The following is a 27,901-nucleotide window of genomic DNA, read 5'->3' on the forward strand; positions in this document are numbered from 1 at the left end:
CCCCCTCCCCCCCCCCCCCTTACTCCCCTGTGTAAGGGGGGGGGGGGAGAGATTCAGGTGACTAAGATGGGTCCAAGAGCCGATAAGCGCAGAGCATTTACGTCTGTCTTTGAAGACGTTTTCATCGGTGAAGTGCCTTCAGAAATTCAAAACAAAGGGAAAAAAAGAGTGAGGATCGGTTCGTTGATTCCATCGCAGTATTCGTGAAAATAAATATGTCGATTATAACGTCAATGACAAAAGCCATTTATCGTAGAGTGATGCAAAATGTAAACGCTGCGCCAGCTGTTAATAAAATATTATGCAGCGTACAAAACTTCTTATGATAGGTATGTAGTGCCGGTGTTTACAATGTCCTGCTGAAGATTTACACACCTGTAAGAATCTTATAATCACTTATATTCCTTCAGTTCAGTTCAGTCATTCAGTCGTGTCCGACTCTTCGTGACCCTATAGACCATGTCACGCCACGCTTTCCGGTCTCTCACTATCTTCCTAACATCACATAACTTCATCTGCAGTGCCTCGAGGATGCCATCTAACCATCGCGTTCGCTGCCTATCCCTTCTCCGGCGACCCTCAACCTTTCCCAACATAAAATCTTTCTCCAGCGACTCCTCTCTTCTCATCAGATGACCAAAGTAGCTGAGCTTTAACTTCAGAATTTGACCCTCCAATGAGCAGTCAGGGTTTATGGTCGACAATATCGACTGATTTGATCTTCTGGCAGTCCAAGGAAGTCTCAAGAGTCTTCGCCAGCACCACAATTCAAACGCGTCAATTCTTCGGCGGTCAGCCTTTTTCACAGTCCAACTCTCGCATCCATACATCACAACTGGAAAGACCATAGCACGAGTTATACGGATCTTGGTTGGCAGACTAATGTCTCTGCTCTTTACTAGGCGGTCAAGGCTAACCATTGCCTCTTTCCCAGAAGCAGGCGTCTCCTAATTTCATGGCTGCAGTCTCCTTCCGAGGTGATCTTGGAGCCCAAAAAGAGAAAAACAGTCACAGCTTCCACTTCTTGTCCATTGATGCTCCAGGACTTGATAGGGCAAGACGCCATGATCTTTGTCTTTTTAATGTTGAGTTTAAGCCCAAACTTCTCACTCTCTTCTTGTACGCGCATCAGAAGTCTTTTGAGTTCCACTTCACTTTCTGCCATTAAAGTGGTATCATCCGCATATCTAAGGTTGTTGATACGTTTTCCAGCATCTTCACTCCAGCTGAAGACTCGTCCAGACCGGCCTTCCTCATGATGCACTCTGCATATAGGTTAAATAGGCAGGGCGACAGTACGCAGCCTTGCCTCACTCCTTTCTCAATCGGAAACCAATCAGTAAGACCATGCCCAGTTCTGACTGTGGCCTCTTGTCCTTCATACAGGTTCCTGAGGAGACAGATGAGATGAATTGGAACTCCCATCTCTTGGAGAGCTTGCCACAATCTGCTGTGATCTACGCAGTCAAACGCTTTCGCATAATCAATAAAGCAGAAGTAGATGGGTTTCTGGAACTCTCTTGCTTTTTCCATGATTCAGCGAAGGTTGGCAATTTGTTCTCTAGTTCCTCTGCCCTTGCGAAACCCAGCTTGCACGTCCGGAAGCTCCCGATCCACATACTGCTGCAGCCTTCCATGGAGGATTTTCAACATCACCTTGCTAGCATGCGAAATAAGCGCGATCGTGCGGTAGTTGGAACAAACTTTGGCACTGCCTTTCTTTGGAATGGGGATGTAAACTGACCTCCTCCAATCCTGTGGCCACTGCAGGGTTGTCCAAATCTTCTGACATAATGTATGCAGAATGTTAACAGCGTCATGGTTGAGGTTTTGAAGCAACTCAGCTGTAATGCCATCAATTCCGCTAGCTTTGTTCTTAGCAAGACTGGCTAAGGCCCATTCAACTTCACTCTTCCGGATGCCCGGCTCGAGATCGGTAATCACAACCGTCTTATATTGGGTTTGCACATTCGGGTCCTTCTTGTACAGTTCTTCTGTGTATTCCTGCCACCTCTTCTTTATCTCTGAGGCTTCAGTGAGGTCCTTGCCTCGTTTGTCCATTATCACGCCCAGCTTAGCACAGAAGCTTCCTTTGATATCTTTGAGTGTCTTATACAGAGCTCTTGTGTTCCTTAATTGGCTGTTGTCCTCAACTGCTTGGCACTGTATGTTCAGGAAGGCATTCTTATCTCTCCTTGCTATTTTCTGAAAATCCGCATTGAGAACCTTGTATCTTTCTCTTTCCCCCATAACTTTTGCCATCCTCCTTCCTTCAGCTATTTGCAAAGCCTCTTCAGATAACCAGTTAGCTTTCTTGCATTTCTTTTGCTCTGGAACTACCTTAGTAGCAACTTCTTGTATTATATCACGAACATCAGTCCACATCTCTTCGGGCTCTCTGTCTTCTAGATCTAATTCTTGAAATCGATTCCTCACTTCCACAGCACATTCTAATGGAATTTGATCAAGATCATACCTGAAAGGCCTTCTAGTTTTCTGCGCTTTCCTCAATCGAAGTTTAATTTTGGCAACAAGAAGCTGATGATCGGTGCCACAATCGGCCCCAGGCCTTGTTTTTACTGCTTGTACAGCGCTTCTTCATCTCTGCCGGCAAAGAATATAATCGATCTGATTCCTGTACAGACCGTCCGGTGAAGTCCATGTGTGCAGGCGCCTCTTGTGCTGTTGAAAATGAGTATTCGCTATGGTCAGGTTGTTTTCTTGACAAAACTCTACTAGCCTCTGCCCAGCTTCATTTGGCTCGCCAAGACCGAACTTGCCTATAATTCCGGATATTTCTTCACTCCCTACCTTAGCATTCCAGTCTCCTATGAGAAAAACGACGTCTGATGATGGGGTGCGGTCTAAAAGGCAGTGTAGGTCCGCATAAAATCTCTCAACGTCAGCTTCTTCAGCAGTAGTGGTCGGTGCATAGACTTGGATAACTGTTATGTTGAAAGGGTGACTTTGGATCCGAAGTGAAATCATTCGGTCGTTTTTGGGGTTGTACCCTAGCACTGCTTTGCCCATTCTTCTGTTTACTATGAGAGCGACCCCATTCCTTCTCTTGGATTCGTGCCCACAATAAAAGACATAATGGTCGCCGGAGTTAAATTCTCCCATTCCGGTCCACTTGAGCTCGCTGATACCCAAGATATCAATGTTCAATCTGTCCATTTCTCGCTTGACGACATCCAGTTTACCTTGCGTCATAGATCTTACATTCCATGTTGCTATGTGATATATCTCCTTGCAACATCGGACTTTCCGGTCGCTTCCCGACACATCCACAACTGAGCGTCCTTTTGGCTTTAGCCCAGCCGCTTCATTCGTCCTGGAGCTACTAGAAATCGCCCTTTGTTCATCCCCAGTAACATGTGGGACGCCTTCCAACCTAGGGGGCTCATCTTCCGGCGCCATATCTTTAATGGTATTGTGACTGGCCATAGGGTTTTCTTGGCAGGAAATACTGGAGTGGGTTGCCATTACCTTCTCCAGTGAATCACCTATATTTATATACCTTATATTCCTGTATGTTGTTTTCTGATTTGAAAATAAACTTTCAACTTCAACCTTTATCGTGCGCTTTCAGGGTTGTCTGGCATTCAAGTTTTTTGTTTTTCTCTCCACTTCCAAGCACCATATATTTCGCATAATGAGACGAGAAACTCTTCGCCGCGGGCCTTGCTTTGAGAAGGCTGAGCAGCTACCCGCCAGTGAAACTATAGCCTACAACGGAGGTTGAAATGGAGCAGAGCAGATGTAATTCAGCAGACACATGAGAGCGGCCCAGAGTAGTGGCCACAAACGGCGTCCTGAGGAACCATGTGACTGAGTGCATTGCTTCAGCGCGCAGACCGCTTGCGAGCGACCCATAAACCTCCCAGACGAGTGTGCTCAGGGCGGCATTGTGAATAGAGCGCTGCAGTCAGCAGAGCAGCAAAGTGTAAGTATCAAGCATAAAGTGGATGTTCAAAGTCGAGTCAGGACGAAGTGGTGCTTGGCCCGAAAGCACTCTAATTTGTTTCAAGAGGCAGTTAGATCTAATCAACGTCTTCAGGACCATCTACAGAGGAGACGTAAACGAAAAGGAAACGCTTGCGAGCAATACTTTCAAGTGACAGTGGCCGCTGTTGCCAAACCGAGGTTCGCCTGTGTAAAGTCGCGCACGCTGAGCCTGAGCCACTTCATATGTGGACAGAGACACATATATGTGGGTACGCATAGAGGCAAGCGCGTGCTGCCGAGGCAACGTAGAGGAAAAGTTATGCTCCTGCCGCACTCGAGGTGCACGCATGCGCGACAACAGCAGTCATTTGCAGCTAGCATCCGGCTCACAAATCGCCGTGAAGAAAAAAAAAAAGAAAAGAGAAAAAAAAAACGAGCTTCATTCTTTTTCGTTTGAATCGTCTTGAAGGATAATTTATTGAATTATAGCTCATGTGACGTCTCCGCAAGAGCAACGGCCGTAATACTGGTGCTGGAATACGGACAGCTTAAATCACAGTGCGATACCATCTAGCAATGTTCAAATATAAAATGTGACGAAGACAGAGCCTCAGACTACGCTGTTGCCAGGATTAGCAGCGTCTATAGCGTAGACTGAGCCTTTGGAAGCGACTGTGCTGCGACGTCCACATCATCTCTTTTGGCCTGAACGAGCCCGCCAACGTGACTGTCGCCGTCCTTTGTTTAAACGACCGTTGTTGCGAAAGGAGCGGTCGTTTGAATCGGAGTTCCGAGCAATGCGCCGCCATTCAGTTCTGGTAAATGGGCAAGCAAACCGACCCGCATCAAACAAGCGGTGTCCCGAAGAACCTGCTCTCCAGTCCATCGTTAGTTGGAGCGATGCCCGGTAGAGCGTGCACTCCATGCCGTCGGGTGCTCCATAAAACAGCGCTCGGTGCGACCCAACGTTACGATTCCGCGAGTTGGCTGCGGGCACTATGTTGCAGAAAAAAGTGGGTCATCGCCGTGCGGCGCGTTGACCACGACTGGCCGGTAGCGAAAGCCGTCGTCTCTCCTAATAAGGCAGCTTCAAGCGGATGCTGGAAAGCGCCGGAGAAAACCGAATGCGCCGTACCCGAGCGCAGGATACTCTGCGCCGCTTCGCTTGGCCGACCGGCGGCAACAAATCATGCGTCTTTGCAGCGCCTCGCTCACTGCCTGTGACACGGTAGAGCGACGAAAGTGCACAAAAGAAAAAGAATAAGAATAAAAAAACATTGTTACTGCGAATACAATTACGACAGCTCACGCGTCCACGCTGTATATATCGCTGCCGCTAGTACAACGCTTTCGGCTCTCGAGAAATTATAGTATTCCTCGGGTAGAGTACACGAAACTAAATCCACCTGTCTTGTAGTGAAATGCCTGCAACGCGTTGTTTACTACGAAAATGGACGAAGCAAGGAACCCGAAAGCGCGCATTTACTTGCAAACTCGCACCGAAAACGACCGGGGCAGCATAAAGTACAGGTCCTAAATTCCTTGTCTGACATTTTTCATACGTCATGAGCCTCACTGTCAACAGTGCGCACAAGAGCGTCTCAGGTTCTATTCGCTGCAATTTGAGACAAATAAGCGCCATTTTAATCAAATAAAATCACAATCCTTCCCCGTCGGATGCGCGTATATCGGTTCACAGCGATGTTCGTTGTATACAGCCACAACCTTAACTTGTTCAGCAGCGAAAGCGGTTTATATTGCACGATAAACTTTGCCGCGTCTCACCTAATTCATAGCGCAGCTCGGGGCACAACCGTAGCAGGCCAGATTTTAATCATTCCGGCCAACATCTCTGTCTTTCCTATCAATAAACTCATCTTCCTATCGGTCCTCGCTACGCCGAAGTGACGGGGATAGTGCTTTGAAAGAAACGAAAGGCGCGGTAGCGGTCCAACATCATGGGTCATGCCGTGGAGCAAGGCTGCCGGAGGATTGCGGAAGGGACGAAACGGGTAGATTTTTTCTTTTATTGTTAGTCTAGCCATCGCTTACCTTCGCATGTACAAACATCCTTTTGTTTTTGTTTTGTTTGTTTGTTTGTTTGTTTGTTTGTCTGTTTGTTTGTTTGTTTGTTTGTTTGTTTGTTTGTTTGTTTGTTTGTTTGTTTGTTTGTTTGTTTGTTTGTTTGTTTGTTTGTTTGTCTGTTTGTTTACTCAAAAAGATTCGGATGTTACTCTTTGTTTTGCCATCACGTGCGAAGATCTACTTTTCCTTTTCTTTTTTTCAGCGTGACTTTAAATCGTTTCAAGCAAAATTTCGAGAAAGTTATTTTTGTTTTTACGTTTTTCGTTATTTCCGTGCTTATCTTTTGACCTGCCATTTAATTAAGACAGACGTACGTGTTTCGTTCAGGCAACACACCCTGTGTTCAAATAAACTGTTGGAATAACTATATGCTGCGCTGTGTGTACTTATAGGTAAGGTATACGGAACGGAAAGAAATTATGAAAGATCAAGGAAGGAAAATTAAAAAAAAAAAAAAGAAATCTGCGTTTCTTTAATTTCTTATTAGCCCGACGTTGTCACAGTGCTTCAAGCACCACCTTCGCAGTAGAAATTTTCTCTATTTGCTTCCACAGTCTTTCGAACGTCACACCAGCGCGGCCGCCTTCAAGTGCTCCGTCAATGCGGCTGGAGTCGGACTCTCGCGTTCGTGCTCGCGGGGAAACTCGCTAAGATAGCGTCGTTCACTACTCTTCACCGCAGGCACTCGCTGTTGAGATACGTTGCAGCCGAGTACATAGTGAGAACAAGAACGAAGCAGAAAGCGCTCGTCCTTAAGTGCAAGACGAACGGCAGATGTCAACGGCACACTCCGCCGCCGTTTCAAAGGTGTTGGAACAAGTCGGAAGAAGCGGAAATGATTCGCGCTGCGGAGTTTTCTCGAGGAGCGCATTTTGGACGGGCCACTCTGCGAAGCCCCATTTCTCTCCTCCTCATCAGCGCCTTGCTGCTTTTTCGGAGGCGCCCTAATTTATTTCACTGCGAATTGGCAGCGAGCGCGCGTCCCGCTTTCTTTTGTTGCGCCGAGGGGCGCGCTTCGAGCGAAGTGAAATAGGAGAACAGGAAAAAAAAAAACGAAATCTTCCATCAAGCAAAATGACTTCGACATCCCGCCTTGCCTGTGTGGCTTCCACCAGCCAAAACGTCAAGCAGCCTCTCTCCCCGGTCGAACCGGTAGCGTCGAGATTATATCGCAGTCGATAGACGCATCAAATGAAAATCTCGTTACAATTCCTTCTTTTCTTTTATTTCTCTCTTCCTCGGTTGTCCTGGGCGCATTAAAAAAAGAAAAAAAAAAATGAAGCGACGACACAAAAGGAGCGAGCTGTGCTCGGCGAAGTGGAGCGTTTTAGAGCTCCGCGGCTCTGTAATGTTTGTCATACTGCATTATAACGGGAATCGAGCCGAGTCAACAGCACACGGCCGTCGACTGTTGCCCGCGCGTTTCGTTTGTTTGTATGTACCTTTCCCTCCGTTTTGTTTTCGCGATCCCAGGGCCGGGCACGGGGGGCTCGACGTACACAAAGTGCGTGCCCTTAACTCGCTGATGCGGGAAACTTCGTGGCGAAAGTGTATGCGTTCTGCTCCGGGGCGGTAAGCTTGGCAGCTTGCGTTAAACTCAACACAGAAAAATATCGCTGATTAAAGGTCTAGACGTCTCCGCTTTGTACACAAGCGTACTGGCTTGAATTTTAGGGAAAACACAGCTGTCTGGCGCCCAGCACAACATTGGTTCGCCGGATGCGGTAGCACGAAAAGCCTAAAACTCACGAAATAAATTAGGCTGCATGCGGCATTGTAGTGAGCTGCTGATTTTTCGCTCACTGACACTCTCACACTAGTGCCGTCCACGCACAGTCCAGAACACAGTCCACGCGTGACAGATAATCCAAGTTTTGATAAGCAGAAGCATGGGCCGGCTTGCATGCTGAGAATTGTCCCTTTCGTTCTTTCTAAACCAAGAAGCGCAGCAACCAACTAGCGAAAAGTTCCAAGACGCTGTATTCTATAGGCAGTTACTGCATCGGTAGACACTGGCGCACCGCGAAAGGAGAACCCCAGTTGCGGGAAGTGCTCCGCCGCGTCTTCCACGGCATGTTTTTTTTTTTTTTTCTTTTTTTGTAGGCTTCAACGTGTCATACGAGATCACGACGGCTGCTCGCTGTAATCCGTTTTGCGTAACCTGCATACCTCCAATAGCGTGTAAATAGGACTCCTGCAATAGTAATCGCTAGTGTGTATCTTTTGTTGCGTGTGGATTGTGCTCCAGTCTAATGTAAGGACGTGTACTCTGTTAGTCACGTTTGCTTTATTCCTTAAAGAATGTTACAACTTGCGTTTCCCTTTCCTATGTGTATTGCTCAGAATATATTTTGTTGTTGCTGTTGTTCACCCCATCGTGGCTCTGTCTCGATCGTTCGAAACCGTGTGCATAAGGCGGCTCCCTCCACCTCCTTATACTTCGGTTAGGGAAGGCATGAGCTCGCATTTTTGCACAACCATGACCTAACCAGAGGGTGGCACTCATATGTTTTCCCTTTGATTCTCCTTGTCCTTGCAGATTTGGCGTGAATACGATACCGACGGCAGTGGCTACATTGAAGCCGACGAGCTGAAAGTGAGCAGCTGGTGTTCGTTCTTCTCCACACGTTTGTGTATTTGCTGACGCGAAAATTTATGTTCCATTTTTTTTTCTTTGTATATGCAGTATGCTTTAGTGTATCGCAAACCACATTCAGTTTGCGGCTGAAAATTTGCCAAAACTTCGAGCTATTATGTCGACCTGTGACTTTAAAAAAATGCACCCATATGCTCATTTGCGTATACTGGCCCGTTGCGCGTGAGGTCAGCGTAACTGAATGAGAACATATATGTATATATCCTTTCTTCCACTTTGTATTTAATCATCTTTCTTCCTAAAATTTTATTACAGAACTAATTCTGGTCAATATATAAAAAAATAACCCCTACGTTTGCCTTGGACTCGCAGACTGTTGGCTCATTTTATTGTATAATAACGAGCCCCTCGTTACCCTTCCATTTATCTCCTGTATATATATATATATATATATGACAATTTGCTTGTGACTAATGGGCCAGGAAAATTGAAACAGGATGTCACACAACTTTCCTCCCATGTGTGTGTGTGTGTGTGTGTGTGTGTGTGTGTGTGTGTGTGTGTGTGTGTGTGTGTGTGTGTGTGTGTGTGTGTGTGTGTGTGTGTGTGTGTGTGTGTGTGTGTGTGTGTGTGTGTGTGTGTGTGTGTGTGTGTGTGTGTGTGTGTGTGTGTGTGTGTGTGTGTGTGTGTGTGTGTGTGTGTGTGTGTGTGTGTGTGTGTGTGTGTGTGTGTGTGTGTGTGTGTGTGTGTGTGTGTGTGTGTGTGTGTGTGTGTGTGTGTGTGTGTGTGTGTGTGTGTGTGTGTGTGTGTGTGTGTGTGTGTGTGTGTGTGTGTGTGTGTGTGTGTGTGTGTGTGTGTGTGTGTGTGTGTGTGTGTGTGTGTGTGTGTGTGTGTGTGTGTGTGTGTGTGTGTGTGTGTGTGTGTGTGTGTGTGTGTGTGTGTGTGTGTGTGTGTGTGTGTGTGTGTGTGTGTGTGTGTGTGTGTGTGTGTGTGTGTGTGTGTGTGTGTGTGTGTGTGTGTGTGTGTGTGTGTGTGTGTGTGTGTGTGTGTGTGTGTGTGTGTGTGTGTGTGTGTGTGTGTGTGTGTGTGTGTGTGTGTGTGTGTGTGTGTGTGTGTGTGTGTGTGTGTGTGTGTGTGTGTGTGTGTGTGTGTGTGTGTGTGTGTGTGTGTGTGTGTGTGTGTGTGTGTGTGTGTGTGTGTGTGTGTGTGTGTGTGTGTGTGTGTGTGTGTGTGTGTGTGTGTGTGTGTGTGTGTGTGTGTGTGTGTGTGTGTGTGTGTCAAGAGAAGATGTGGCTACTTGCGTTACGCATCCCACTCCGTGCGCTAATATTGTTTTGTTTTCTATTTGTTTGTTTTTCCTTTTTTTTTTTCTCAGAACTTCCTAAAGGACTTGCTCCGAGAGGCCAAAAAAGACAGCATCGAAGAAGACAAGTTGATCGAATACACGGACACCCTGGTGAGCATGCGCACAGTTTCGCCGCGCGTATCGCGACAGCCGAGAGGTTATCGAAATCGGGGCCAAACGGCGCTCGGGTTGAGCGTGTACAGGCGGTCATATCGTCAGCAGGGAGACACCATAAATCACTCGGACAATGCGTACCTTTCAGACCCGCGTCTCTAATCAGAGGCTTCTCCAGGAGGCTCCTTGTTTTGCGAAAACGGGGCGGCTCGCGCCGTGTCTTGGGCCCAAAGCCATTAGGCCTCCGATAAGGAGGCGACGTGCAATGCATGCGAGGCGGTGTCGGCGCTTCAAATCCTGTTAGGGGTGGCGAGTGGGCTGTCCGATTCCGCTGTCAGTTGTCGCCGCGCTTTGTCTGCCAAGCACGTACTGCGCGAACAATGAGGCCCGCCATCCGTCAGGGTCGGCCCCAGAGCGCGCCGACATTCCTGTCAGATGAACGAGAACCCCTGTAATGCCGCCGATACATGAGCGCGTATCGCGACCTGGCCGGAATTTGAGAAGCAAAGAGGAATGCCGGCCAAATTACCCCCGGGGGACGGACCACCGCGCGAGTCGATTGTTATCTGCGGTGGATGGCACCGACAATGGCCAGGGGATAAGCGCCGGTATCGCAGCAAAAACAAACAGCGACCGGCACTCCGGGAGCGAGAAAGGAAACCTTGCCGGACGTTTTGGAATGCCGGCCGCTGAATGGGTGAGACGCGGGCGTAAAAAGCACGTTCCATTCAGTGGGAGCCGCTTCTCGGAAAGGTTTTGATCGCCGCCGAGACCTGTCGCTGACTCACCTCTCGGGCCCCAGGGGGGACGAGCGCGCGATTGATGGCCGGCCAGTCACGTCCCGGGTTGGGGGGACTCCGCGCGGCCTGCTCTTTGAAGTCCGCCACCGGCCGCTGCTCACCACTCCTCTTCTTTTCCTCACCTTGCAGCTACAAATATTTGACAGCAATAAAGACGGCAAGCTCCAGCTCAGTGAGATGGCCAAGTAAGTAGTGCCCCTGCTGCAGTCGCTAATGGATATTTGAGAAACGGAAACGGCATGCCGAAGCATGCCCATTGCAACATCTCTATCGCAACTGAGCAAAAAAAAAGGAAAGGGAAAGCAAAGTTTTGAAAGAAAAGACGAGCGCTGAAGTGAGCATATGATTACGAATGTTTGCTTGTCGTATTCATGTATATTCTTATCTCCCTCTAGGCTTCTTCCAGTCAAAGAAAACTTTCTCTGTCGTTCGGCCTTTAAGGTAAGAACACGTCTTGCAAGGTCCTGCACTTCAGTTGTGTCAATAAAATGATATACGACGCCGGATGTCGGCAAGGTGCATAAGCGAACTTGCCAAGCGCTTTCAGGAATTGTATAAGGCTTGAAATTGACACTACTGTCAAAGCTTCATGGGTTGCGCTATTTGTGACTTTGCAGCGAATGTCAGGGCTCTCTGACATTTAAAATTGATCCACTGCTTGGTAGTTACATATTAATTGTTAAAGACAACACTGATAAAAAAAAAATCATCTATCGACAACAGTGACCCATGAAGCTATCAATGTTTACGTCTAGCATACCGGCAGTATTCAATCAACCTCTATCAATAAATATGATCGTGCGATTTCTGGTATGTTTTGCTGCTTAAGAAAGTGTCGGGCCGCAAAATAAAGCGGCATGGCTGTTTTAAAGTAGTTGAGCCTTTAGAGCGCCTTAGGATTGCAGCAGCCTATTCGATACTCAAAAACAGAGATTGTGGTATTACCTGAACAGAAACTGGACTAGATTTTTCTTAAGGGTCGCCAATGGCCTGCTTTTGCTTTGGCGTTATTGTTGTCCCGGAAGCGATCTTTGGACACGCAATACTCACAGAGCCTTTCTTGGTGGAAAAGTTTGTTTTTATGTTCTTTAGTGGTTAACACAAATTGCTGCAGCTAGAAAATCTCAATTTATTGTTTCTGTTTATTTTACTCGATTTACTTCTCAAACACCGCAAGATTTGTTTCTTCAGTAAGGTGGTAAGCTTGCCTAGCTGGATTGGATTCGTAATGGAAGTAGTGCAAATGACTCGCGTCATGTCATCCTGCTTCTTGTTTTTTCGTCCTTTGCGCTGCTTCCAGAAGAATATTTCTTCCTCATTGTGTCCGGCCGTCACTTGGCAGTCGGGCAGTACTTAACAGAGAGGTTTATAGCTTGCCGGAGACATGCTAGCATTGACGTATGCCGGTTTACCGACGCCTCCTATACGCACGCACAGTGGCTGCGATTGGTCCGGTAAATACGTCTACGCTAGTACGTCTCCGGCAAGCTAAACCTCTCTTGAAAATGCGTACTACATGCAGCCGGACATCTTGCCCCTCGCCTCCCCCCCCCCCCCCCTCCTTCCCCGAAAAAAAAAATAGAATGTTCTAGACATAGAATAGACAGGTGCAGTGATGAGCTGCTGAAAATTCATGGTCTGAAATCATTTCTTTTCGTGCTGTTAAGATAACTAGGCACGCTCTGCAGTTTAAAAAGATTACAGCCGAAGAATATTCCACTTTATGTTTAAGAGACAGAGATGCTGCTCTTCAGCTATATGTACCACGCCAGTGTAACGAGCGGCTTTTTATGAAAGTAGAAAATAATCCACTTTCGTAAAAAAAGAAAAAAAAAAACACTCGGTACATGCTTCAGAGCAGAACCATTTCTTAGCGCTTAAAAGCCGAGAAATTACTTAACATGCATTGGTTTCGAATATCAGCCACAGTGTATGAGTGATAAAATTTAGTAGTGCGCGAGTATCATCTCCATTCTACCTTGCATCCAGCATTCTTCAAGCATCGGTCACTCAGAATCGTACACTGCACACGATGCTGCTGACCACAGTATTTTGTGCAGCGTGACGATGGTAGGCACCAACACTGAACTGCAGCAGTGATATCCAAAATTACACACATGCGAATATTAAGTTAGCAAAATAAAGACAGAGCATTCCCTTTCCTACCATAAACCGCACGCCTAACGGTCATAACGAAGAGAAAGAGCGTGGAAGAGACAGGGCACAGTGACTTCGCTATCTAACTAGCCCAAAGTGCCACCCAACTGCCATGCACAAAATCCTCTAATTACGATATCTACCGCAGCATACCAGGCAGCCTTTGGTGAAATAGCTCAAACTTAAATCGGTCGAAGCAGTTGTCATTCAGTAATCAAGAAAATTGCGCATGTTTCCACTTTTGTTTCAGTTCAGAAACGTTTCCTTTGCTGCATCGCGTAAGCTAACAGCGAGTTTCGAAGTATAATTTTCTTGCCGTTTCAATTTGCCAACGAAAGAAATTAGCGAGCACGCATTAATGTTCCGCCCGTAAGTACAGCATGAACAGAAAATCTTCTAGGAGCTTGTCAAGTGAAACTTACTGCCATCTCGAAGCATTCATTGTTCGGCGTTTACCTGCAGCACCGACTAAAGTTAAGTGCAGCAGGTGTGGAGGTAACCGTCTTTTAATTATCTTTAACATGCCAGGTCACTGCTGTAACAAAGCAAGAGCGGTGGTGACACGATGCAGTGGTGTCACGTAGAGTCGCATATTTGTCACCTGCTACAGAAATAGGACGCCTGCGTAATAGGCTGCTAAGACGGATCACTCATCGTGATAAAACAGCGCAGCTAAGACATGGACGAGGCCGTGTTTCTTTCCTCGTCCGTCTCTTAGCTGCGCTGTTTTATCACGAGTTATATAGGCTGTTCGTCCGTATTTAAGTGAAGCGGTAAGCTTCCAGCTATGGTTATACGTTTACTGTGATATCTTTCGTCTACAGTACACCGCAGGTACTACAGTCGCTTCTGTATATTGTTTTTTAGCAAAACGCTTATGCTTAAATGATCTTGTATGTTGGAGTCGATGTGTTGATCCCTTGACTTATCATGTACAGACATATGGCTTCTAGCCTTTTCTTCAAACACATGTGTGCTAACTCGCAGGTATAATTGCATATAGCGTTGTGTTCGCGAAAACCCGGAAACATCCACGCTGGCAGCATGCAGCTTGGTTGGTTTCGGTGTACTTTTCCCCGTTGGAAGAGTTGTGCTTGAACCTCTACTGACGTGCCACTTGTGGTCTCAACATGTAAAAGGCAATTGATAGCAGTGATATTATCCTCGTGAAGATGCCAGTTGCACACGCTCACCAAGGCACTCATTCACGCTCATCCACGAGGCAGTGTTTGCTCACCCTCATTCTTGACATCGGTTAAGCCCGGGACCGCTCGCGGGCCCCGAGCGTTCTCTGGCAGCCTACTTCTTTCTTTTCTCGCCCGGCAGGGCGTTCTCCTCTTCCACGCTTTGTGACCCGCCCTTACATTTGTTGCCCTGCACAGCTAACTGATGCGACAGCGGTACGTACCACCACGGGAGTACCGTGGGCATGCCTGATAAGTGTGGTCTCCGTAGTCTCTCTGTACGTGCTGCTGCTGCTGCTGCTGCTGCGACACGGCACCGCACCACCGCCTGCAGTAGAAGTAGCGCGCCTGCGCCCGTTGGCTTCACCGCGCCGTCCACAACTGGCCACTTTGAAACAGAGCGAAGCGAAGATCGCTTGGGTCGATGCGAGAGAAAGGCCTTTTCAGTGCCACCCGCCCGGCCTGCGTCCTCTGCTCCCTGGTTAAGAGAGTCTTAGCTGATCCATTAGTTGGCAAACAGATCAATGCTAAGGATACGAGAGCACCGCCAACGAAACGCCACGCGGCTAAAATTATCCAATCCATATTACAAATGGTAACGCGGCCACTATTATATCCCACGCTAAGTGCAGCGTAAACAGCGTGGAAGACATTTACTGCGCGCAAATTTCACCCGAAAAGAAATTTCTCACAGGGAGAAGAATCAAGAATCAATGGCGTAGATGCCCGCCATGAGGGTTTTTCTTTCTTTTTTCATTCGCATCAATACAAAAACACAGTAATTATTTTTTTTTTTTATGCTCCGAAGTAAACAGGTGACATGTCGGAGAGTCGAGAGGCCCGGAGAGTTTGCCAACACCGGCCAACAGTTATTATATAGACGCTTTAGTAGCCTCAGTGCTATTTAAAAAGAACAAGTCGCTCTTTCGAAGGCGTAGAAAAATGTCCTCTATGTCCACGCTGCGCTCAGCGCCCGAAGTGCTCGCACCAGCTGGCGCTCTGCGAGCCAGGCATCACTGAAAGACAAACGCGCCGTCATTTTAAGTGAACGCGCATAGGCGACCCGGCCTGTCCGGTACTGGCCTGAGCGAAAACTGCGTACGCGAGGGAGAGTTTGGGCCCATTTTACAGCGCGCGTCGGCATCTAATGGCTCCTCAGTCGCACATCGGCCGATGCGGGGACTTCGCCTGCGCACGATCAAGGTCAGGATTGGCGCTGCCATTGGCACACCTATGTGGAGTGCCTGCCGGTATAGTGTTCTACTGGGCGGCTCAATGGCTTTATGCATACGTATAGCTCTGCGCATCCCGTGCGAACAAACGGCTCCCGTGAGGCGAAACATCGCCTTTCGCGCCCGCTCTTGGCGGACGTAACCGGCAAGAGCAGACGATATAAATGAAGGCTTCCAGTACTTCGGATGTCCCGCACCCAGCTAGAAGCTATATCTTCCGAATACTACTCCAGCTTTTCATTCATCCGTTGTTAACAAAAGTTATCCAGCAGGACGTGTGAGCCGTAATTTCTAAGGCAAGCCTGTTATAGAGAATGAGGTCGCACGAGCGTGACATGTGACATTTTCCAAGTTTGCTCACTGACACACAACACTGACCGATATATACCGAGCAGCCACCCGATGACCGCGGATCTTATACATTGGAGGGATGCTAGAAACAGCGCAAATTGGACGAGGAGGGTAAACGACGTTCGAGGTTTGGTAGTCCAGCCCCAACAGTTATTTTTCTCTCCATCATCGCTTAGACAAATACGAGGAGACAACGCGGTGACGATGGCGACTGAAAGTCTGTGTTCGGCCGTTGCCGCATTACGTACTTCTCGCATACTTCTCGTCAGACGAATGAACCGACGGGAACACATTGAGGCGCGTTTCATAGCTGATGGGTTGAACAAAACCTGCGTCCTCTAGAAATAGTAACAGGGCTTTCGTCACACGCAGCGTTGATACTGTGACGCAATGATTCAAGTATTTCTCAGCTGGCAATGTTGTTTACGCACATGTTGTGTACTTATGTTCGGAACACCTATACGTGAATGGCACGTTGCATTTCGATGGCATTCACCCGTTCGTTGAACTTACCGTTCCCTTCAGTTTTGTTTCTTCGCATCTGAAGGCACTTTCGTTTTGCAAAGATTTTCGAGCGCCAGAGGTAAGCACGCTTCGCACCAAAAGCACACTATTTAAGCACCACATTGTGTGTTATAAATGTTTTCTCTCTGGAACCAGCAGTCTGAACCATGTTTCGCGACGCTTTCGAGAGGTTCATTCACAGTTCGATGACACTGTTTTGACCTTGCTTCGCTGGCTACCCTGACAGAAGGAGAACGTCAGCTGGCAATTCGTGCACGATTAAGCAAACAATTGCTAACATCAAAGAACAGATCAAAACTCACCGAGTCACGCAAAAAGCTGATAAAGTGAGTGAGCAGATAGCTCGCGACCATGCCGTTGCAGCGAAATTATGGTCCGTACAATATGGCGTTTTCGTCACCAGGTGATTATAAGACCGAGAACCCTAGTAAGGCTCGTCGAAAATGTTCATGCAGGTTTAGAGTGCGTCACACGCAACGTACGCCGCATATAATCCCGCTGTTCATAGTCTGGGACTGGACATGGTAGGACTGTTTCGGGCTAGCATAAATCATTGCACTAATGTACGGAAGAAATACACTCGCAAGGGTATAAGTTGCCCGGCAAAATTCATTTGCGAAGCGGTAGAAAAGACGAGGCAAGAGAACTGCACTTGGAGTCCCGGCCAAATTGGCGACAGCATGCAGACGAGGGAGCACATCAGTTCCGACTGGAACTTGAAACTGCTTTCGTTGCGGATATGCTCGTTCGACGCAGCGAGGCATCGACAACGATGTCGCTGCTTAAGTGTCGCGCGGAATTTTCTTCGCGCAGACGAAAGAGGCTCGCTCTATTGGTTCCCCGTTTACTCCCTGCCTGCAGGAGCCCATACGTAGAGGCGCGTCCTCCACGAGCCCCTGGGCCGTTGCCGTGGTTGCGTGCAGTGACTTGAAAAGCGGAGATTCTGGGGATTCTGATTACATCCTCTGCCGAGCTCGAAAGTAGCGTCATTACGAGGTTCCAATTTGCGCGGAAACCTTGCGCGTTATAGAGAAGATTAGACTGTCATTCTTCTTTTTTTTTTTTTCCGCTAGCTCATAATCTTCTCACTTCACCTCCGAGAATTCAAAGTCGCGCGGGGAGCTTTCTTGCAGCGCCAGGCAGTCGGTGCGCTTAAGTAGCGGTGCACTGCTTGAGTCAACCTTGGAGTTGTACTTGAAGTTTAAGTACAAATGAGTGCGAATAATTTAGACTCATTTCACTTTCAGCTCGGAAAATGAAAACAAAAAGTTCGCTGGGTAAACCCTATAGGTATGCAGAAAGTGGTCGCGAAGTCGTAAAACTGGAATGGAATTTCCTGCAACGCGCTAGTCAACAAAGGCGCGTTTAGTATTCAAGAGCGCCGTTAATTGCTTAAAAGGCTGACGTTGGAGACAGACGAGTCAGACGAGTGGCGTAACCAGCCCAGCCGAGCACAGTGCAATGGTAGTCGCAGCTATCTCGACTGCACCGCTATAGGTAGCACTGCTTCGCACGTGTCGCGCTCACGCTTCGAAGGGCTGTGTACGAGTGACGCCTCGCGGGACACGCGCAATACTATGATCGTGCTTTACGCGGTGGCCAAACAACGGTGAAGCTAGAATCTCCGTGCACCTTTGACGCACAGTCTTTTAGAAAATGACTTTGGCGATTGTGAAAGAATAAACGTGGTAAAAGGAGCAATAGTCCGCTCCAGGCACGACGCCCAATACGGGCCCATAAGCTTTGGACACGAGAAAAGAAGCCGGATGATGCTGTGCGCATGCGTACTGATGCCTCGCTCGTGCCAGAGCTCGAGGTTGTTACGCAAGCTCGACAGCAAATAAGCTTTTTCCGTTTGTTGCCTTTGTTTCTGGTTGAATCAGCACAGGTCCCGCTTTAATTTTTGTAGCCTACGGCAGTTCATTCTGCGTGACGTCATAAGTAGAGACGGTCGAGCGTGTCCTCTGTCCGGCGTCACGAGTACATAGTTAATCGAACCACACTGCAAAGCTTTCGCTAACTTTGCACATAGACTTAAAAAAAAAAAAGTAGATAAGCAAGTTCGTTATATATATGTGTGTGTGTCATTAGGTCCATTTCTACACTGTGTTGATTGGAATAAAGTACTAAACAACCCTTCAAAAGTAATGATTTTTCAAGCAGAAATCAAAAACCATAGCAGCTTCTGAATCCAGGCACTACACTTGAAATAAGCTTAAGTTTGCTTAAGGGGACATCATGTGTGTCTGCAAACAAACGAAACTACACTCGATTAAACATACAATGCCTGGACAGAGCTGCTGGCATGGGTAAGCGTTCTAAAACATGAAAATCTCTCTTTTTTTCACAGGGCGCAAGTAAGTTAACAAGGGAGGACATAGAGCGAGTTTTCGCACTCTACGATCGGGTAAGATCTGCCGTGTTCCCTGCCTACGCCTGCCTTGCAAACGTGGACGTGAAACGCAGACACCACACATTTTTTTTTTTTTTATCGGCCCTTGTTAATGAACAATGCAGAACCAGTTGTAAAGCAAATGACACCTATTTCTAGTGTATACTCGTCACATATTTGAAGTGCATGGTGTAGAAAGCAATTAGAGTACGTTTCACATTTCCTTTTCAGGCGTAAGAAATAAGGACTTGCTCATTTCAGGGCAGGCTAGCTCACCAATTAAGATTGTTCGTCATTGCCCTGCCACCTGTGCAAGTAACCTGACAGCATATTAGCATCCCACAGGGGTGATTACTACGGCGCCTAGAATGCTGAATTACTTGAGCCCTCTACCTCCAGAGGCGAAGATTCTGCTCGAGAACGATGGCGCAGTGAAGCATACCTATCTTGAAACTTTTTACCTTATAAGCTTTGTAAGTACACTCAGTGGTGTTTAAATGGGCGGCGCGAAACCGGACGTTAACCGAATGCAGTCGTAGAGTGTTGGTTATGCGATATGCACCTACAGGACAGCTTTCGGGGCATCGACCACCGCTGCTACTCAGCGGAGTATACCAGACACACGCGAGTACATACCTGAAAGCGACTAATCGACGCCCGTTGCATGTGTAGCACCCGCGGCACTGATCACAGTAGTGCGTCACGAATGCGTGAACAGGAATTTTCGCACTTCATGCAGGACAAGAACGGCACGATCGAAAATGAAGAACTCAAAGGATTCCTCAAGGACCTCCTGGAACTCGTCAAAAAAGTACGTCCTCTCACTTATACGTGTCAGCAACGATGGGGCCCGAGAACAGCTTTGAGCTTGCTAGTGCCCGTTTGCAGCCAATTCTTATGGTTTGTACAAAGGATATTTCGCCGTACTAAGGTAAACTGGCAACGTGTAGAGAGATAAGTGAGAATGCGCCTTACGCACTATTGCTAGAGCTCAAGATGTATAGATTATATCGCTACGTAATCAGTTGTTCGGCATTCTGTGGGTTCGAAATAGCGAGCGTCGCACAGTTGTCAACGCTGAAAATAAAGTTCGCGGGATTTTCGTCCATTCTTGCCTCATCGAACTCCTCTTGTCTTCGTTTGCACAAATACAAAATTACTATCATCATCAAAGAGTTCATCTTTGTAGGGAACCAATACTTGTGCATTTTTATTTCCTAAAGCTGTTATAAGGCACCCCATTGTTGGTTGGTTGGTTGGTTTGTGGGGTTTAACGTCCCAGAACGACTCAGGCTATGAGAGACGCCGTAGTGGAGGACTCCGGAAATTTCGACCACCTGGGGTTCTTTAACGTGCACTGACAACGCACAGCACACGGCCGCCTTGCTTTTCGCCTCCACCGAAAAGTGGCCGTCAAGGCTGGGATTCGATCCCGCTTCCTCGGGCACAGCAATCGAGTGCCTTAACCACTGCGCCACCCCTGGCGGGGCAGGCACCCCATTGTGAAGAGCTAGGGATATTTTTTTTTAACCATTGTGGGGCCATTTAACCAGCTCAGCCGTGGCGTACATTGAGGTGTAACAACTTGTTTCGCGTCGGCTTTAGCTACAGCTGGGATATAATTTTTAGGCGCGCATTATGTTTTAATATCGAGAAAAATGTCAAATGTTGTTCTTGCATATTTATAAACAACTCTTGTTTCACAAAAACAAATTGATTAGTCTCAAATGCTTGGTGATTTGACTATAGCCTCACACACTTCAACGCTCGTGGAATTGTAGCCTTATTATTCTATAAAAATGCACATTTCTGCCCAATTGGTTATTTTTCTCATCACCCGAAGGTGTTATCGTAACGAAAACTCAGCCGAGTGTTCTGTAATAGAATATTTTAGCTCGCTAGTGAAGAATTAGATGACAGTGCGAGAACTTATTTCATAGGTGCGGAGTAGAAATTATGCGACGTCTATGTTTATTTTTGTTTCGGAAAAGCTTTTTTTTTAACGCACAAAATGGTCCTGCCTGTCTGCCCAGAACAAATTTATAATGTACCCAGCATTACTAATTTCATAAATAAATACAGCCCAAATAATTCCAGCGCAAAAGAAAAGAAAAAATAACACGCAGAGGCAGTTTGACGCGTGAGCGCTGACTTCTAACCGACGTTCAGTCTAAGGAAGTACGAATTATATACCGATTTCGGAATGCACGAGCAAGAAAAGGATAATCATCATCATCATCAGCCTGACTATACCCACTGCAGGGCGAAAGGCCTCTCCCATATTTTTCTAATTAACCTGGTTCTGTGCTAGCTGCATCCACTTGACCCCTGCGATCTTCTTCAGATCATCCGCCCATTTAACTTTCTGCCGCCCCCTGCTACGCTTTCCTTCCCTTGGAATCTAGTTTGCTACCCTATGCGACCATCGGTTATCCTCTCTTCGCACTACATGTCCTGCCCATGTCCATTTCTTCTTCTTAATTTCTACTAGAATGTCGGTAACTTGAGTTATTTCTCTGACCCACTCTGCACGCTTTCTATCTCTTGCAGGTGCACTACCTTGCTGAAAACCGCGACTCAGCCTTTGTCGGGAAAACCGAATGCGCGCTAAGACGACAGATGTGGGCCTAAAAATATGGCAGAACTGATATATATTTAGAAGGCCTGCTGACCACGGGGCAGCCAAAATGATCTAGCGCCCTCTGATTTCCGATGCCGAAATCTTGATCTTTACATTCACTACGCTGCAGCGCCAGAATCCCTTCTGTGCTTCAGGCGTTCATTTCAGCTCCTTCCTGTCTGAACGACGTAAAACTTGGCCGCAAGAAAGGAAAGTCGAGCACACGGCGCCATTCACAAATTTATTGAAGGGCTTCTAATGCACCGTGTTAAACCGCCTATACGCTCTTCGTTCCCTCTGTTCACAACTTCACGGGGTCCGAGAAGATGACATTCACGACGGCGACCAATCGTTTTGAGTCGGCGTGAAATACTGTGAATGTGGGGAACGACAACTCTCCTTTTTTGCCCGAGGTTCTTGTTTTTCATCTCTGTTGTTGGCAGCTTCCCCTTGTTTGTCTCTCATCAACAGGCATTCGACTACAAACGTAACTGGCTGACATGAGCCTTGCTGTGCAAAACCGAGCTAAGTTACCACCTAATATTTTTTGCATGGGATAGTTACGTGATTTGTGGATTGCATTCCTCAAGCGCAAGCTGGCAGTTCTCTCTTTGGCAACTAAGAGCGCGCAGACCGGAATGGCAGCAGCTGCTTGCAGCTCCCAGGTTCATATTTTCAGTAGGTGGGGCTATCGAAAAATACGATTCACGGATTTAAAAACCAAAAGGCGCCATCCAAAGGGAGTTCACCCGTATGGAGCTAAAAAAAAAAATGTTGGGTAACTGTATACAAAACTAAATGCCTTGACAAGGTATCCTGACAAAAAAATGATAGGCTTCTCTCTTTCCGGGCTACAAACAGGTCGTTCAGAACCGGAGCGATGCACGATTCGATAAAAATCTTGCTTTTTAAGGCGAGGGTTTTATATTGCTCAGCAGCAACGAAATCTGGCGGCATGCGCTAAAGATGGTACCATAGCTTGGATTACTTTGGTGGGGTAAAAGTAAATTACATTTTATTAGGTTGAGTTAGAGCGAATTCAGGTGGATGAAACTGGATTACTGTGGCTTAAGTTCGACTGGGGCGGATTGCAATGCATTGTCGTTTGTTCATGTAAAACAAACAAGATTTATGTCTGAATATCGTTTGAATTTGTTCTTTCCATTTTCTTTTTTTGCTGTTAACTCATGTACTTCATACTCCGGCTGCCCAGCCCCGCACACAAGCGATAGCGCTTGAGCAGGCTGGAACATGTATTTTGTGCAGAGTTGAATAAAGGATATTATTATTATTATTATTATTATTATTATTATTATTATTATTATTATTATTATTATTATTATTATTATTATTATTATTATTATTATTATTATTATTATTATTATTATTATTATTATCATTATTATTATTATTATTATTATTATTATTATTATTATTATTATTATTATTATTATTATTATTATTATTATTATTATTATTATTATTATTATTATTATTATTATTATTATTATTATTATTATTCTGGTGGTTGCGCTGGGGCTAAATGTAGTCAATGATTTCGCCTTCACTGCACGTAAGTAGCCCTAAGGGCCCTCCATACTTTTGCGCATACAGGTTTCTTTGCTACTGCGATATATGATAGACTTCAAATACACAGCAAGCAGCTCGGGGAAACTCATCTGATATTCCCAAATAATTCTCAAAGCTAACAGACCGATAAGCTTCGATGCTCTCTTCAACCCGAACGAGCAACTCCTACTGAGGCATCGAATAGCAGAGGTCTTTAAAGCCTATGGAACATGCCAAGGACCCTTTGTTGGGCTCCTTCAGACCAGACCTTGTCAACTGTTCTGTGGTCAGCAGACTCTCTATGTAATTACTTTATGTACTTGTTCAACTAACCGCACGGGCAAGAAATTAAAAAGTAATGGGATCATCTTACTAAAAAAAAAGAAATAGCCTCGCTTTAATTCCGCTTAAACTGACTAAGACGCCCGAAGGCGCTGTTTGGGATGACTTTGCTTGGCGGTTTAGCATTGAGAAGCTGGCAGAGCGATGTCAGTGCACGTAGACGTTCCTACGTTGTGGATTGTATTCCGTAGCCCCACAACTAGGATATCCCTTTCTCTCTAAATTCAAACAGCGCAGGCTTAAAGCGCAGAAATTACTTATCATAATGGACGCGTAAGCGAGAGCGTCAATCCACAACAGGAAAACTAATAGAGGAGGCGGGATGTCTCTATGCACGCAGGACTACGATGCGCAAGACCTGGAGGAGTTCCAGGAGGCCATACTGCGAGGCTGCGACTTCAACAAGGACGGCAAGATCAGCAAGAAAGAGCTGACCATGGTGCTGCTGGCGCTGGCCAAGCACTCTGCCGACGAGGACGGCAAATAGGCCGGCCCCTCCGTTTCCACTTTGCATCTATAATACTTTACCACCGACTCTACCATAGTCTCTCTCAACCGCTATTTTCCTTCTCATCTTCACTACTCGACCCGAACCTCTCCATCTTATTGCCTCAACGCGTGGCGCATCGGCTGACGAGCTCGCGAGGCACACTGCGCCAGGGGGGACGAGACACAGGTGCCGCCACTCGCGGCTCGAGGGAAAAAAAAGCGATGAGAAACATGGGCTGTACGCCTCGCGGTGTGCGCGCGCCGACAGGTAGGAACCGGGCGATCACGCGAGGCGGAGGGAGAGGGGCGAATCCCGGCAGCGGTGCTTCGCGGGGCGGGATAAAGGCCGTGGCACACGACACCCGTCGCGTGCTGGCAGAGCCCAGGCCTCCACTTCCTCACGCTCCCTTTAAAGCGGTGTAGCGTTTAGACTGACCCCTTTAAAAAAAATAAATAAAAAAAGTTAATCCCGACATACTGAGTCGAAAGCGTAAGCACGTCCCTCGCCAGAACACCTCAAATAATTACGCCAAGTAACCCGGTTCTCCAGTTTCATGTCGCTACATATAATCAGTAGGTATTGTCTTTTATCTCCGAACCAAATGCATCCACCCATTCTCACGATTTTAAGCGCAAGGGTTTCAGTGTTAGATGTTTCGCCGCTATAACCCGAAAGATGGACGGCAGTTTCCTTCCGCGGCCTCGATGAACACGTCTTTTTTTTTTTTTTTCGTTTCATCAAGGTTACTTGTGTCGACAGTAAAACGATGAACCAAGAGGAGCTAACTAGATGAAAACATTCGCACGAACAGTAGGAGTAGCGCGCGTGGAAACCGTCGACGTGCGTACTCGGAGCTAGGCGTAGCTTGATACGTTTAGCAACAACGGCGTTTCGTGCGATCGCGCGAGTGGCGAACCAGCCGCTCGGGTAGTCGAGCGTCATGCTCAGCGGCCAGTTGACACCAACTCCTAGCGCGGACAACGGCGCAGTTGGGCACTACTTATAAAATTTGTCTTCGTCTCGTTTTTGACTCGCTTGCTCCTTTCTGCATGAGACGCTCATCAGCATCGCAGCATTACATTTTGGCAACTACCAGAAAATCTGCGCACACTGGTGCCGCAAGGTTATGGCCTCGGAGTTTTACATATTTCACTGCATCCGCAGCGACGACTCCGAGAGATAGAAAGTGGGAGGAACGTGAAAATTAGACCGACACAGTGCATCATAATCAGTTGCTTTTATCATCGGTTGCAAAAACAGCAGCAGTTACGCGACACCCGTTGTAACGAGTTGTGAGCGACTGTCTCCTTACTGCATGCTCTCGTGCGCAAGACGACGCGGAGGTCGTGTGAATGGTGAAGGCTTAGAGATCGTCGCCCAAAGAGTACGATCCTCTGGTGTAAGTGCATCGAATCGAGAAAGGCTCGAGAGTTGTGTGTTGACATGCCGCCACGTAGCGTTCGTCAGAGACGCCAGTGAGACGGCCACCACTTCTGCCACGACCTAGATATGATGCCAAATTATGCCACAGGCCGCGTGAGAGAGAGACCTCTCGAAAGCCCACACCGTTCGATGGCGTTCTTGCGAACGCGACATACCTTTCGCGATACAAAGGGCGTCATGAACAAGTGCGGCATTCTATCATATCATTTTACCGCGAAGGGTAAAAGACGTTTTTTCTCCATGGAGCGTGAGCTGAGCCACATTCAGTGTCGTTTCGTTGCCCAGCGCCGCATGCGCGTACTGTTGAAGATGTTTTTCCTTGCGATTTCAGTGTCTTCTGTGCTTACCTTCAGATGTTTCCTTGTCTCATGAAGTGTATCGCTGTTCAGTATATCTTTCGATGTATACGAAGTTGCTGCTTGAGCTACGAGACAATGTAGCCGCCACGCTGCTTAAATACCAAAACGTTGTTGACCTTGAGATGTGTTTAACCAGGTGTATATGCTCCTTTTCAAAAGACACCAAAATGACCAGAATAAAGATGAACTATACCCGTTTATGCGGCCTACTTTTCTGTCCGTGGAAGGGCTGGCCACAACTCTTTTTGCATATCTTGTCTTTATAGCAAGCGCAGTTTCGCAGTTGTTGCTCTACGAAGCGGCCCAGAAGCTCTGCAGAAGCGCAGATGTTTTTGGCCAGCTGGTGTTGACCCATATTAGGAAAGTTCGCAGCCTGAAAAAGACGACGAGAGGAATCAAGCACGACAGGACGAACGCTACGCTTCGGCTGAAATTTTATTGGAAAAACGAAATCCTATGTGTGAAGCCTCAAGGAGGCAAGGCGCAATTTTCCAAGAAAGCCAATTTATTATCAAGCAATAATAGTGACCGTGTGCCGACACAGTGGTCGCCTGTTTTTCCGATATTAGGTGTCTCAATAATTTATCTACCTGATCTTTTCCAGGCCAATAAACTTGATTTATCTAAAAATGGGTTTTCATCTGTAGTCTCTGTCGTGAACGGAAAGATGTGCTCTTCCCTGCCTTTACCAGATTGTAGCGCCCTGATCGTGTAGCTCTTGTGAACGCACGGATTCACTTGAGCTGCCTTCCTGTGATCTTGCTTTTCCTGTTTTTGTTACTCTTTTTCTTTTGCAGCAGGCTCTGTGCAACAGCTGCAGGAAAACCAGGCCGGCGCAAAAGCTTTCCTTGCTTATTAACGTTTTCTTTTTTTTCCAACTTGCGGCATTGAGGCAATTCATCCATAGCCTAAAGAAGATAGTAATTAGATACAACGTAAAAGTGCTCGTCCTCGGTTTCAGCAATTTATCAAATATCTGTTCTATTGTGGTAAAAGAAAAAGCCGAGATGTACTATCAGCGACAAAATTTCGTGGACCACGCAAACTGCAACCAAAGCGCATAACTTTCGTATCGCCCAGTATAGTCTCGGACCATACTTGTCGATGTTAAAGTTGGACTTGAGTTCTTTCATGTGTGTTAGAGAAATAAGGGGATAATTAGTTTACATCGTGCTTCTAGTCCAAAATCGCTAGACGTGCTGTCTAGAGACTTTTGTTCCCGATAGTACTATCAACCGTCAACTCTGTTTCACACAGTGCTCCAAAGTAACAGCAGAGGTAACAGTAATAGTATCGGTACTAGTATACGGGGTGTCAAAGTCCCAATTTCGACCACGTGGGGTTCTTTAACGAGCACTGACATCACTACACGGGCGCCTTGCGTTTTGCCTTCATCGAAACGTGGCCGCCGCAGTCGGGATCGAACACGCGTCCTCGGACGCAGCAGTACACCGAGGCGGTGCCGTTTTTTTCAATGAAAGAGCTAGGGGGTACTCTGAGCAAGAAACGGAACAGTGGACATCTTGTCGTTAAAGACCAAGACTGCAAATTCAAACCCATTTCACGAGAAACGAAGTTAATTGGGTGCGGGGAAAAAATCGGGTAGAAATAGGAATTATTCAAGCATGGCTTCATAAAAAAAAAAAATAATAAACCTGGCCGCTGTGCCAGCACACCTTCACTCTTATTGCATGATAATGAAATGGCTTTCTTGGGGAAGTGCGACTGATTTTTACGAGACGAATGAAGAGAGGGCTGTACCTATAAAAATGCAGCGCTCGCCCTGTCGCGTTTATTTCCTCTCCCCGTCATGTATTTTTCGTGCTACGAATCTTTCTAGTACAATACACTATGGAATGTTCGCACCCGGTCTACAGACTCCTCGCGGAAAAGGAACGTAAGTACGGCTTCTTCTCAAGAGACAGTTCAAGGCGTCCTTATTACGGTGTCTTCACTATCGACAGTACTGGGTGCAGTTCGAATGTGGCTGTTAATAAAGAAATAATAATATTAAAGCTCTGCCAGTACGTATACGTGAAAATTTAGGAGGAAACTCAAGCTTTGCCTTAAGAGTATAGCGATAGCATCTTTAACGTCACCTTTTCAGTCCGCGAATTTTTTTAGGCATAATTTTGTTTAAGCTGGTTTTGCGGGAAAATAAGACGCAGTGTCTGTCTCCCTTCTCGGTGGACACCTTCACTTACAACTAACGGCATGCAATTGGAGTAAAATAAGTCGTCGGTTCGAATCCCTGTCATAAACTAGCCTCCAACTTCACTACCAGATGGGTGTTAAACGGTATGTGAGATGGTATGGCACTCCCTGAAATCTGCACAAAAAACGGCTAGG

The 27,901-nt window shown here is 46.9% G+C and overlaps 1 protein-coding gene across 1 annotated transcript in view; it reads left to right on the top strand.

The window, feature by feature from the left end:
* Positions 1–25,743, top strand: part of Cbp53E (Calbindin 53E) — a 196,455-nt gene extending 170,712 nt beyond the window's left edge. The window contains exons 5-11 of the mRNA XM_084590480.1: positions 8,573–8,629; positions 10,005–10,085; positions 11,018–11,073; positions 11,284–11,329; positions 18,688–18,744; positions 19,469–19,540; positions 23,601–25,743. Coding sequence (XP_084446606.1) covers positions 8,573–8,629; positions 10,005–10,085; positions 11,018–11,073; positions 11,284–11,329; positions 18,688–18,744; positions 19,469–19,540; positions 23,601–23,747 — 516 coding nt within the window. The 3' untranslated portion in view covers positions 23,748–25,743. The remainder of the gene's footprint in view (positions 1–8,572; positions 8,630–10,004; positions 10,086–11,017; positions 11,074–11,283; positions 11,330–18,687; positions 18,745–19,468; positions 19,541–23,600) is intronic.
* The last annotated feature ends 2,158 nt before the right edge of the window (positions 25,744–27,901 follow it).

The sequence above is a fragment of the Amblyomma maculatum genome, chromosome 1 (assembly GCF_055883805.1).
Source record: "Amblyomma maculatum isolate TAMU_Amacu chromosome 1, ASM5588380v1, whole genome shotgun sequence".
Taxonomy (NCBI): domain Eukaryota; kingdom Metazoa; phylum Arthropoda; class Arachnida; order Ixodida; family Ixodidae; genus Amblyomma; species Amblyomma maculatum.